General features: G+C 40.8%; 1 protein-coding gene across 3 annotated transcripts in view; it reads left to right on the top strand.

Moving 5' to 3' along the window:
• Positions 1–13,155, top strand: part of nek3 (NIMA related kinase 3) — a 33,076-nt gene extending 19,921 nt beyond the window's left edge. For all 3 annotated transcript variants that reach the window (XM_041198549.1, XM_041198548.1, XM_041198550.1), the window contains exons 12-16: positions 756–867; positions 2,133–2,288; positions 2,389–2,523; positions 11,926–12,052; positions 12,995–13,155. In XM_041198549.1, coding sequence (XP_041054483.1) covers positions 756–867; positions 2,133–2,288; positions 2,389–2,523; positions 11,926–12,052; positions 12,995–13,085 — 621 coding nt within the window. In that variant the 3' untranslated portion in view covers positions 13,086–13,155. The remainder of the gene's footprint in view (positions 1–755; positions 868–2,132; positions 2,289–2,388; positions 2,524–11,925; positions 12,053–12,994) is intronic.
• The last annotated feature ends 118 nt before the right edge of the window (positions 13,156–13,273 follow it).

The following is a 13,273-nucleotide window of genomic DNA, read 5'->3' as shown; positions in this document are numbered from 1 at the left end:
TTAGTTGTATTAAAAGAAATACTTTAGCATAATCACTTGACTAACATAGATTATCATGCATCATGAGATAATATAGGGCATTCTCTGATCAACTCCATTCTATATCATTGCTTAGGTGTGCTTATTTTTCATATCACTATTATCAATCAGATTCCTCCAAATGGATTAACTTGTTTCATACCGTTAGTATAAGCATCATTATGGTTTAGAAACATTAAACACTCATTGCTGCCCAGTTAATAAGGGTAAGACTGTACTTAATGAAGTCAGCAAGGTGATTTTCTATGGAGAACATTTGTAGTAAACCAGACTACCCACTATGTGTAATTTGGACTTGCCCAAATTACTTATCACTGAGTTTACTGGCATGGAGTGAGGGTAGGATTCACGCTAGTAAGTGGATAGTGGAGCTTTATTTTCTAATGTCACAACAAGCTCCACATTCTGCCATATGATTGCCATACCAGGACAATGCTGCTGAAAAATCAGAAGAGGTGGGTAGAACTAGAGGGGATTTGTGGCAGTTGATTTTGGAATCTGTGCTGATACGCTGTAAATTAGGTACCAAATATGTACTGATACCCATATCTGTTTGCTATCCAATCTATAAAATAGTAACAACACTATTACACTCCAGTCCTTCAGTTCCATAGGAAGAATTGATTTCTTGTTTTTTTTTAACTTGTGTTGGTGTTTTTGTTCATTATTTCTTCCCTTTCCTTTTTTTGTGTGTGATGTGATATTACATTTTAAAGAAAACTACAGAGGCATCCGCAGATATTAGAAAGTGGAACCCAGCAGAAGGAGAAAGCATTGCCAAGGGCCTAGCTCAAAAAACATTGGAAGAAACAGCTTCTCAAATGGAAGGTAAAATAGCTCATTAAAGTGAAAGATCTGCTGCTATTTCCATTATGATATTTCCAAATGTGGCAAGTTGTCCTGGTTTAGCACCAGCAACCTTCATGAACTAGAAAGCTTCTGCTGTTACTTCCCATCCTGATGCTAACTCTGACATGTATATGTTACATTATTTTGCTGTAATTCATAAACGTCTCTTCATAATTGAAAGTAGTTTGCATGGTATACTTGGCCTTCTCCACTTTTACATCTTGGCATCCTTCCTTTCCTGTTGCTGATTTTACAGTTCTATTGTGACTTTTATAATGCTGGAAATGTAATTCAATGAATTATTGTACATATTTGAATAGAGGCAAGCTGACCTGATTGTGTGTATGCAGGTTGCAAGTAAACAATTATTCAGGATAGAATTAATAGTCGCATGAAAAAATTTGGATTGATTCTGAAGAGTCAGCATGGATTTGTTAAAGGAAAATCATTTCTAACTAATTTGCTGGAGTTTTTTGAAGAGGTAACATAAATGGTTGATGAGGGCAAGGCTGTGTGTACAGTTCTGGGTGCCACACTATAGGAAGGATGTGAATGCATTGGAGAGAGTGCAGAAGAGGTTTACGAGAATGGTTTCAGGGATGAAACACTTCAGTTATGAGGAGAGATTGGAGAAGTTGTGACTGTTTTCCTTGGAGAGGAGAAGGCTGAGAGGAGACTTAATAGAAGTTTTCAAAATAATGAGGGGCCTGGACAGAGTTGATAGGGAGAAACTGTTTCCACTTGTAAACGGATCGAGAACCAGAGGGCATAGTTTTAAAGTGTTTTCCAAAGAAGCAAATGAGAGGTGAGAAAAAACTTTTTCATACAACGAGTAGTTAGGGTTTGGAATGCACTGCCTGGAAGTGTGGTGAAGGTAGGTTCAATTGAGGTATTCAAGAGGGAATCGGATGATTATCTAAATAGAAAATGTGCAGGCTAACAGGGAGAAGGCAGGAGATTGGTACTAAGTTAAAATGCTCAGAGAGCCGGTGCAGACATGATGGGCTGAATGGCCTCCATCTACACCTTAACAATTCTGTGATTCTGTTGGTTACCACAAGGAGTATTTATGCAGTCCTTTCTCTCGAGTTTAAATGAATAAGATTAGAATCCATGATAGAATAAAATTTACACAGTTTGTGTAATTAGCAAGCCTGATGAACTGCATTACCTTTTTTATGTTCTGTCCTTCTGTGTGTTCTCCTGTTACAATTTTATATCCTGTTTATTTATTTAATTACCAGTAACACCAAAAGGGGACCACGTGATAATCCAAAGTGGCAAAGCCTCCAACGTGCTCAGTCGAAAGCAATGGAATGAATTTCCTCCAGATACAGTGTTAAACATACTTGAAAATGCAAAACTGACATCCAACATGGCTGTTGAGGATGTTAGCATCGGTAACTTCCATTTTCCCTGTCTTTAAATTTTGCAAAGTGTCTTTTTTTTACAGCAAAGTTCTGATTTATTTGGTGATACTGACTTGTTGATATTTATTAGGTAATCATGTGACAGTTTATCATAAGAATAATCCTCGAAAACAATGGAGCCAACACCCACCTGAAACAGTACTGAATTTCTTAAAGAATATTAACTCGAATTTGGCTTTTAAGACCTACACAATAGATAAAGGAGGTAAGAATTTGGTTTAAAAAGTATTTTCAATTAATTACTTTAACTTCTCTTTGATTGGATGGCTGGTAAAATTATTGTTACGATAAACATATTTTTAAGTATATTAGAATCTTCGTAGTTTCTCTGATTTTTCTGTTTTCCCAGTGGTTAATAACTCCAGGTCAATATTTACATTCCTCTGAAAATCAGCTACCCACCTGGTTATCTATTTCTGAAAATAGTACTAACGAACTTGATCTAATTTAAAAAGAAATATGATGTGACACATTGATTGTATAAAATGTATTCTGGTAAATGTTTAAATATTTGCAATGTGTATATTAAATATTGTGTGTTATATATTTGTATAAAATATAGCAGTTTTGTAAATTTGTATAGCACTGCAAACCAACGATATTTTATGTGTGAGATCATGATATAGAAAGATAAAACACGGATCCACTTATATATTTTCTCCACCAGATGGAGCAAGCAGCTTTTAATAACAATAAGTTTTAAACGTGTCATCTCTCTATATAATTAAAATAATTTACAATACATCTGCAGAGCTCAGAAAATCTTGTATGGCCTGACTTTAAGAGTCATTGAAAAGAAAATAGAGAAAAAAAAAATTCAAATCTTATTCACTGAGAAATAAAGCATCATGCCACAAAAAGGAAATGAACATTCCTGAGTTGAGTCCCTGGCCATTATATAAATCTCAAAAAAAAACATTTCTAGCAAAATAAACAGAAAACAATTCTGGGGGAAAAAAACCTACCTATCCCTCCTTTCAATATCTCCATCAATTTTTGTTAGTGCAAGCAGCTTTGCTCTCAGGTCCTCAGGCATGCCGTCCCATCTGCTTTTACCTCAAGCTTGGATGCATACCTGAGCCTTGTGTCACAACACTTACCTCTGCAGATGTATAACCTGAGTGTTTTGTGAGCCTCAATGTTGCTTATTTGCCCGCCAGTAGGACAAACATGCATGTTTGTGATTATCCACTACCTGCTCTTCTTGTCTGCGCACAGGCAATGCGATGCTGCGTTTTATTAGCCACAGTGGCAGTCACTATCTTTTCCAGGCCCAGCACCGAAATGCACCACTGATGGTCGCCTCTGCCACAATCAAAAAAATAAGGCAATGCAACAACAAATGGGGAGGCGATGGCATAGAGGTATTGTCACTGGACTAGTAATTCAGTGACCCAGGATAATGCTCTGGGGACCTGGGTTTGAATCCCACCACGGCAATAAAAATCTGGAATTAAAAGTCTAATAATGACCATTGTCGACTGTTGTAAAAACCCATCCTCTCCTTTAGGGAAAGAAATCTGTCCTTACCTGGTCTGGCCTACACGTGAGTGAACTCAGTCGTCACAAAAAAAGGAATGGATTAAGATAATTTACAGTATATCTGAATTTAAGAGTCATTGCAAAGAAAATAGGAAAAAACATTTTCAAATCTTATTCATTGAAAAATAAACCCGGCACCCTAGGCGTGCTCAACCCTGTCGACACTGCAAAGTCCTCCTTAGTAACGTCTGGAGGTGAGTGCCAAAATTGGGAGAATTGTCTCACTGACTAGTCAAGCAACAACCTGACATAGTCATCCTCACGGAATCATACCTTACAGATAATGTCATCAGCATCCCTGGGTGTGTCCTGTCCCACCCAGCAGAGGTGGCGGCACAGTGGTATATAGTCGGGAGGGAGTTGTCCTGGGAGTCCTTAACGTCGACTCTGTAACCCATGACGTCTCATGGCATCAGGTCAAACATGGGCAAGGAAACTTCCTGCTGATTACCACATACAGCCCTCCCTCAGCTGATAAATCAGTGCTCCTCCATGTTGAACATCACTTGGAGGAAGCACTGAGGGTGGCAAGGGTGCAGAATGTACTGTGGGTAGGGGACTTCAATGTCCACCACCAAGAGTGGCTTGGTAGCACCACTAATGACCGAGCTAGCTGATTCCCAAATGACATAGCTGCTAGACTGGGTCTGTGCAGATGGTGAGGGAACCAACAAGAAGGAAAAACATACTTTACCTCATCCACACCAACTTGCCTGTCACAGATGCATCTGCCCAGGGGAGTAGGGGATACACCAGGCCATGAGGTTACAGGTTGTGGTTGTATACAATTCTGCTGCTGCTGATGGCTCACTGGGCATCCATTGTGAAGGCAGGGACAGAATCTTCAGGTAAGGATTTCAGTAATGAAATCTTCACAATGACCTCCAACATGCATCTGCCCATGACAGTATCGGTAGGAGTGACCACCGCACAGTCGATGAAGAGATGAAGTTCCACCTTCGCATTGAGGATATCCTCCATTGTATTGTGTGGTATTACCACCGTGCAGGTATTCCCACCATGTGCCTCATGGATGCCCAGTGAGCCATCAGCAGCAGCAGAATTGTATACAACCACAATCTGTAACCTCATAGCCTGGCGTATCCCCTGCTCAACTATTACCATCAAGCCAGGGGATCAAACCTGGTTCAATGAAGAGTGCAGGGGGGCATGCAGGAGCAACACCAGGCATACCTAAAAATGAGTTGGCAACCTGGTGAAGCTATAACAGAGGACTACTTGCATGTCAAACAGCGTAAACAGCAAGTGATAGACAGAGCTAAGCGATCCCACAGCCAACGGATTAGATCTAAGCACTGCAGTCCTGTTGCCCTTGACGTCAAGGCAGCATTTGACTGAGTGTGGCATCAAGGAACCCTAGCAAAACTGAAGTCAATGGGAATCAGGGAGAAAACTCTCAGCTGGTTGGAGTCATACCAGCACAAAGGAAAATGGTTGTGGTTGTCGGAGCTCAGTCATCTCAGTTCCAGAATATCACTGCAGGAGTTCCTCAGGGTAGTATCCTTGGCCCAACCATCTTCATTTGCTCCATCAATGACCTTCCTTCCATCATAAGATCAGGAGTGGGGATGTTCACTGATGATTGCACAATGTTCAGCACTATTTGTGACTCCTCAGATACTGAAGCAGCTCATGTTCTAGAGCAAGACCTGGACAATATCCAAGTTTGGGCTGATAAGTGACAGGTAACATTTATGCCACGCAAGTGCCAGGCAATGACCATCTCCAAAAGAGAGAATCCAACCATCGCCCACTGATGCTCAATGGCATTACCATTACTGAATCCCCACTATTAACATCCTGGGAGTTACCATTGACCAGAAACTGAACTGGACTAGTCATACAAATGCTATGGCTGCAAGAGCAGGTCAGAGGCTAGGAAACCTGCAACGAGCAACTCACCTCCTCAATCCCCTGTCCACCATCTACAAGGCACAAGTCAAAGTGTAATGGAATACTCCCAACTTGCCTGGATGAGTGCAGCACCCACAACATTGAAGAAGCTTGACACCGTAAAGGGCAAAGCAGTCCGTTTGATTGGCACCACATCCACAAACTTTCACTCCCTCCACCACTGACGCACAGTAGCAGCAGTGTGTACCGTCTACAAGATGTACTGTAAGATTTCACCAAGGCTCCTACGACAGCACCTTCCAAACCCATGACCTCTGCCACCTAGAAGGACAAGGGCAGCAGATAGATGGGAACACCACCACCTGGAAGTTCCCCTCTAAGTCACTCACCATCCTGACTTGGAAATATATCACAGTCGCTGGGTCAAAACCCTGGAACTCCCTTCCTAACAGCACTGTGGGTGTACCTACACCTCATGGACTGCAGCGGTTCAAGAAGGCAGCTCACCACCACCTTCTCAAGGGCAGCTAGGGGTGGGTAATAAATGCTGGCCCAGCCAGCGAAGCCCACATCCCGTGAATGAATAAAAAAACTTTTTATATAGCGTCTCCAAAGTAATAAAACATTCCAAGGCACTTTAAAGGAGCATTATAAAAAAAAATGCTATGGAGCCAAACAAAGTGATATTAGGTCAGAAGACCAAAAGTCTGGTTGAGCAGGTAGGTTTTAAAGGAGAGAAGCTAAGTGAAGAGGTGGTATTCCAGAAGGCTAGGCAACTACAGGTGTGGCCACTAGCATTGGAGCAATTAAATTGGGGGGCTCAAGAGGCCAGGATTGGAGGAGCACCATTATCTCAGAGAGTTATAAGACTGGAGCAGATAAGGATGGGTGAGGCCAGGGAGGGTTTTGAAAACAAGGATGAGAACTTTAAAATCAAGACCTTTCATGAATGGAGTCAATGTAGGTCAGCAAGAACAGGGATGATAGGTGAACAGGACTCAGTGAGAGTTAAGACACAGGCAACAGAGTTTTGGATGACTCAAGTTTACAGAGGATAAAATGTGGGTTACCAGCTAGGAGTGCATTGGAATAGTCAAATCTAAAGGTAACAAACATTACCAGTGTTGATTCTCCCAGCTTGATGGTAATGGAAGAGTGGGGGATATGCCAGGCCCTGAGGTTACAGATTGTGGTTGTATACAGTTCTGCTGCTGCTGGTGGCCCACAGCACCTCATGGATGCTCAGTTTTGCAATGCTAGATCTGTTCAAAATCTAGCCCATTTAGCATGGTGGTAGTGCCACACAACACAATGGAGGATATCCTCAATGTGAAGCTGGGTCTTCATCTCCACGTGGACTGTGCGGTGGTCACTCCTACCAATACTGTCATGGACAGATACATCTGCAACAGGTAGATGGGTAAGGACAAGGCCAAATAGGTTTTTTCCTTTTGTTGGTTCCCTCACCACCAGCTGCTGACCCAGTCTAGCAACTATGTCCTTTAGGACTCAGCCACCTCAGTCAGTAGTGGTGAGACTGAGCCATTCTTGGTGATGGGCATTGAAGTCCCCCACTCAGAGTACATTCTGTGCCCTTGCCACCCTCGGTGCTTGTTCCAATTGTTGTTCAGAATGGAGCAATACTGATCCATCAGCTGAGGGAGGGCAGTAGGTTGTAATCAATAGGAGGTTTCCTTGCCCATGTTTGACTTGAAGGCATGAAACTTCACGGGTGTCTGGGTCAATGTTGAGACTCCCAGGGCAACTCCCTCCCAACTGTATATAACTGTGCTGCCACCTTGCTGGGTCTGTCCTGCCAATGGGACAGGACATACCCAGGCATGATGATGGTGGTAAAGGCAAAATATTGCGGATGCTGGAAACCTGAAATAAAAACAAAAAATGCTGGAAAAACTCAGGAGGTCTGACAGCATCTGTGGAGAGAAAGACCGAGTTAATGTTTTGAGTCCCTATGACTTTTCTTCTGAAGAAGAGTCATATGGACTTGAAACATTAACGCTGTCTTTCTGTCTACAGATGCTGTCAGAGATGGTGATGGTGGTGTCTGGGACATTGTAAGGTATCATTTGCTGTGTATGACAATGTCAGGCTGTTGCTTGACTAGTCTGTGAGACAGCTCTCCCAATTTTGGCACAAGCCCCCCAGATGTTAGTAAGGAGAACTTTACAGGGTCGACAGGGCTGGGTTTGCCATTGTCACTTCCGGTGCCTAGGTCGGTGCTAGGTAGTCTGTCTGGTTTCATTACTTGTAGATTTCTTGGCAGGTTGATACAACTGAGTGGTTTGCTAGGCCATTTCAGAGGGCACCTAAGAGTCAACCACATTACAATGGGTGTGGAATCACATGTAGGCCAGACCAGGTAGGGATGGCAGATTTCCTTTCCTAAAGGACATGAATGAACCTGATTAGTTTTTATGATGATCGACAATGGTCACTATTACTGACACTAGCTTTTAATTCCAGATTTTATTAATTGAATTTAAATTCCACCAGCTACTATGGTGGGATTTGAACCCGTGTCCCCAGAGCATTAGCCTGGGCCTCTAGATTACTAGTCTACCACCTTGCCCCCAAAATGTCCCAGGGTTTAAAGAATTAAATTCTAAGGATAGCTAGCATAAACTTTGTTTGTAATTCCTTAAGTTTGAAAGGTTGAGGAATAGTGTAATTGAATTAATTAAATTGATTAAAAGGTTCAAAATGATAGATACAGATTAACTATTTCAACTGGTGGTAGAACTCAGAACAAAGGGGAAAACCTCAATATTAGATTGTGGCTGTTTAGGGATGATGTGAAGAAGCACTTCTTCACATTTAAGTATAGTGGAAATTAGGAACTCTCTCCCCTAAAAAGCTGCCAATTGAGATTTTCAAGACTAAAATCTATTTGAATTTTGCTAGATAAGAATATCAAGGGATATGGAACATAAAAATTTAGTTCGGGTGCAGATCAGCCATGATCTAATTGGATGATGGGACAGGCTTGAGAGGCTGAATATTCCTGTGTTTCCTATATATAAAAAAAGGAGAGAGATAAGGAACAAACGGGGCAAGAAAATGAGTAACAGACTGGAGCCTGGGATTCAAGAGACAGTTAGATAAGTGCAAAGATGCATTTACATTTTCTTTTCATCTGTAAGCATTATAAGGAGAGATGAACCAGTTGTATTAAAATTAATTGGCCTACTTGCCCAATGGGTATTCTTCATATGCCAATTGTAAATTATTCATGTTGACAGACTGCAACTGTTTTCAGTTCTAATATCACTTGACTATATTTTCACATCATATCAAGATACACTGCAGAGCTCCAAAGATTGCTGTTATGCAATGTTTTTCTGGCAAGCTAAACCTGTTCCACTGAAGCAAAAATTAAGGTGGATTGATTCAATTGATTCACTACTGTTGGACCTAATATACATTAACAAGTAGCAACCACTTCATTTCACCAATGTAGCATTTCAACAGTTTTTTGAGTGTGTAGCATTCTACATAGCGTACTGAATATGAACTCGTCAACATGTTCCAGAAGAACAACTTCTTTCCACAGCAAACCCATCAATAAGCATTTTATTTAGTCAGTATGGATCAGTAGTATTTTTTTTTAAACTTAAAAATGTGTTTAAGATAGATTGGGGCAGAGTGTAGGAGCTGTACTCGGCATATAGTCTGTATTGTACATAAGCCAGGTGCGCTTGTTGCTGGCACAATTGTTCTGTTCTCCAACACTCATATCAATCATCTTGAAGAGTGCAAAAATCTATTCAGAACATTTTTGAAAAAAAGAACAAAAGCAACAGCGCAGATGGAATAAAATAAAAATAAATGGTGATGTTGGAAATATGAAACATTAAAAAAACACTGTATGTACAAAGTAGGTCAGGCAGGGAAAAGCCAAGTTAACATTATGGGTATAATCCTTCATCAAAATGTGGGTAAACACTTTTATCAGTCAGTTTTCTATTCTTGTTTTATGCAACTTTAAGACCACCCTTCACATGCAATTTTTCAGAACTTGTGCTTGAGGTGTTGTGCACAGTTGTATGAATTAAACTTTTTAGGGGCTGAATTTATTATTTAGGTAGAGTTTTTTTTTTCTTTAATGTTTTCCAAGGAACTGGAAAATAAAATACCTCGGCTGGTTGTAAAACGAATCTTGTGTTCAGCTTAGATCCAACTATAGATATTTTGTGTATGATATGACCTACCACTTACACTGGATTTTAACTCATTAAAATATGGCAGCAGAATACACTACAATTTAAAGGAAGCGGGCTCGATTTTCCCACCCCATTGGACATAGGAGGGCTGGCATTACAGTGGTGGAAAGCCTTGAGAGGGGAGCACAACATCTTCCAGCTGCAATGACATATTGCCACTGGGCAGACAACTGAGCCACTTAAGTGGCCAATTAAGGGTCATTCCTGTCCTCCTGTGTTCTGAGTGGACCACCATGTAAACCCTGGCAGCCCCCCACTGGGCTCCAGAGGTATGTGGTGGTGGGGGTGGGTGGGGGGGGGGGGGGTTGCGGATGTGGGGTGCCTCCTTGATGGGCCCATGGAGGGGTTCCCTGGGAGCAATGGTGCTCTCTGTACCATAACCCTCACCCCCCCCGACAATAACCGGGGCCGACCTGCCTGGCTCCGGTTTCCCCCAGACAAGGTCACATCTCTCCACGGTTGCCCCGCCATTGGGGCACCCTCTCCCTGGTGGGGTTACTGAGGCTGCAGAGCTATTGGTCTTCCAGGGGCAGATCACCCTTTTCAATTGGATGGCAGCCTTTTAATTGGCTGAAGTGGGATTCCCTATAAGCCAAAAAATTGTGTGCCTGTGTTGTATATAGGAATGTACATGGCCAAAAAAACATTGCCATTCATATAACTGGTCCCAATATTTAAAACAAATATACTGCCGTATTGCTCACAGGCCTGGTTTGCTTTGTGTTTCAGGTCTGTGACCTTTCATCAGATTCTGTTTCTCTCTCTACAGTTGCTACAATACCTGCTGAATACTTCCAGCATTTTCTGTTTTAATTTCAGATTCCCAGCATCTGCATTTGTGCTTTTGTTTTGCATGTTGTTCCAGCTCCTGCAAATTTGTTGACACCACCTGCCTTTCCTTTTTAAAGTAATTAAATCTAAATGGTCTACTTGTTGTTCTGAGTTTTTTATTATTCACTTATGGGAAAAGGGCAGCACTGGCTAGGCCAGCATTTATTGCCCATCCCTAATTGCCCTTGTTGACAGGGTATTTGAGTCAACCACATTGCTGTGGGTCTGGAGTCACATGTAGGTAGGACTGGTGCAGTGCTTTGTATATGCTATTTTATCTTATTGGAATCTTGTGGCCTATCATTCTGGCTATATAAATCACATGAATGATTTGGTTTTGTAGGATGTGGTAATATTGTGTAAGCAATTTTTAACTTACAAATCTAATCACAGAAGAAAAGCTAATTTTGGCTGATGTTAAATTACCAAAGGATACCACCACGATTGAAAAGTGTGTGTTGGATGATTAGATAAATCACGAGGCAGTGGCTATATAATGCTATATTGAAAACTTGAGTTTTTAAAACTTGCAGTTTGTAGCTAGAGAGGAAGAATGGGGGAGATAAACATTTGATAATTTTGTGATCATATGCAAAGAATGTAAAATAAGAAGATGGGATATGGCTTGACTTTAATAAATGGGCCAAGAGAAGAGTGTATAACGGCACACTTATTACTGAGCATAATTGTATAATGGCACACTTATTACTGCAGGAAAATGAAAGGAACTTCCTGAGGAGCATTGATCACAGTAGAATCATTTTAAAATAGACAAAGATAAGAAATATAGGTGGTGAAAGTTGACTTTGGTGGTAACCAATGGAAAAGAAAATCAGGAGGGGAATAAAGTGGCTGTTGAATGGCTGTCATTCTTTTTGTGGTAACGCTGAAGTTGAATTTGTGACAGAGGGATCTGTTTAATACGAGCCAAAAATTGTTAGACTGCAAGCTAGTTGTGTAAATTTCTAGTGGCAATTTAGATCCAGTGTTTGCTTTCTCCAGTCAACTACTTGGTCTGTGTAGATAAACATCTTCTGTGTATTAAATATTTGCAGTATCTTGGAAACCGATCTTTTGCTATTAATATTTGAAACTATATAACTGACTTTTTTCATTAGCATCAGGAACCTATCTCATTGGTCCACTATCAGCTACCATTGGAAAGACTGATAATGTTGATGGTGAAATGGAAACAATTGAGTTGGATCCAGAGAGGTCGGAGCCAAGATCTGACGATGAAGACACGTAAGTTCAAAAGTTATCAACGTTATTCCAACACACAGCATTGAAAACATTTACAGAGTTTAGAGAAGACTAATCCTCAAAAAGATACTGAATACACCCTTCCCCCTTCCCATAATGATCAATTATGTTAATTGTTCAACACCAGAAACCTTTCACTATACTTAAGAGACTCCAACTCCAATTTAAGCCTTGAAAAAATCAATATGGAGAGAGTTCCTGTTGGTTTGGTTTGAATGCACACTAGCTCCTGGTCAACTCATTCTAGTTCAGAGATCTTAGATCATGAAATAATTGTAGATTAGAAGGCCATTAGGCCCATCTTAATTAATCTATCCAGAAAGACTCAAATGCCCTCCCAATCTACGAATTACAGCATTCAATTGCCCTAGCCATTCTGTAATTTCCAAGCTGCCTCCCTTGATTCCTTGGCCTTTCTAGGTTAGAATCGTTTACAAATCTGACCAATTGCATTGATGCTGTTTGTATAAATTTAGAAACGGTCCTGCTACCAAACTGTGGCCGCTACCCTAGTTAATACTCACCCTTCCCCAGCCACATGATGTGATTCAACCAACATGTACCTGTTGTTTCCCATTTTTCAGTTAGTTTCATATAAATTCTCAAGTAGATTGGTAAGACCTAATGTTTGGAGACCTTGGATCAGGTGCATGGGTATTGCTGCAACTTAACTGCATACTTTAGAAACCTAGAGCACAGTTAAATTTCTTACAGCTTGTTCAGCCAGAATTACTCTGTCCATGAAGGCATGCAGGATTATCTAGAGCCAACTAAAAAGTATCCCATCTCCCAGTGATAGGTCTAATTTCTTCAGGTCTCATTATGATCCAGGCTGGACTAAAATAGACATTGAGATACCACATTCTTATTATTTTGTAGTTGTTGAAATGACTGCTGAATGTCTATTTATTTTTACTGTTACAGAGACTTTGAAGAAGCAGATGAGCCAGATTGGGTGGATGAATTGAAGAAGCTCCTGGAGAATAATCTTGAAAGTGCTGTTCTAACTCAATAAGTAAAATACTGAAAATAAAGATTTGTTTTCTTTTGTGTTCTTTTAGTCATTAAATGTACCTTGTTTGCCAGAAGCCTGGTTGAAATCTTATCAAGAAAATTCAGGAAAAAGAAATAACGTTTTCTCTTTTGAAGTTCTCATTTTAAAGTCATCATTCTGCACCCAACTTTCCTGGAACTCCAAGTTTA

This window comes from Carcharodon carcharias, chromosome 11 (assembly GCF_017639515.1).
Source record: "Carcharodon carcharias isolate sCarCar2 chromosome 11, sCarCar2.pri, whole genome shotgun sequence".
Lineage (NCBI taxonomy): Eukaryota > Metazoa > Chordata > Chondrichthyes > Lamniformes > Lamnidae > Carcharodon > Carcharodon carcharias.
This window is presented reverse-complemented; position numbering and strand designations above follow the sequence as displayed.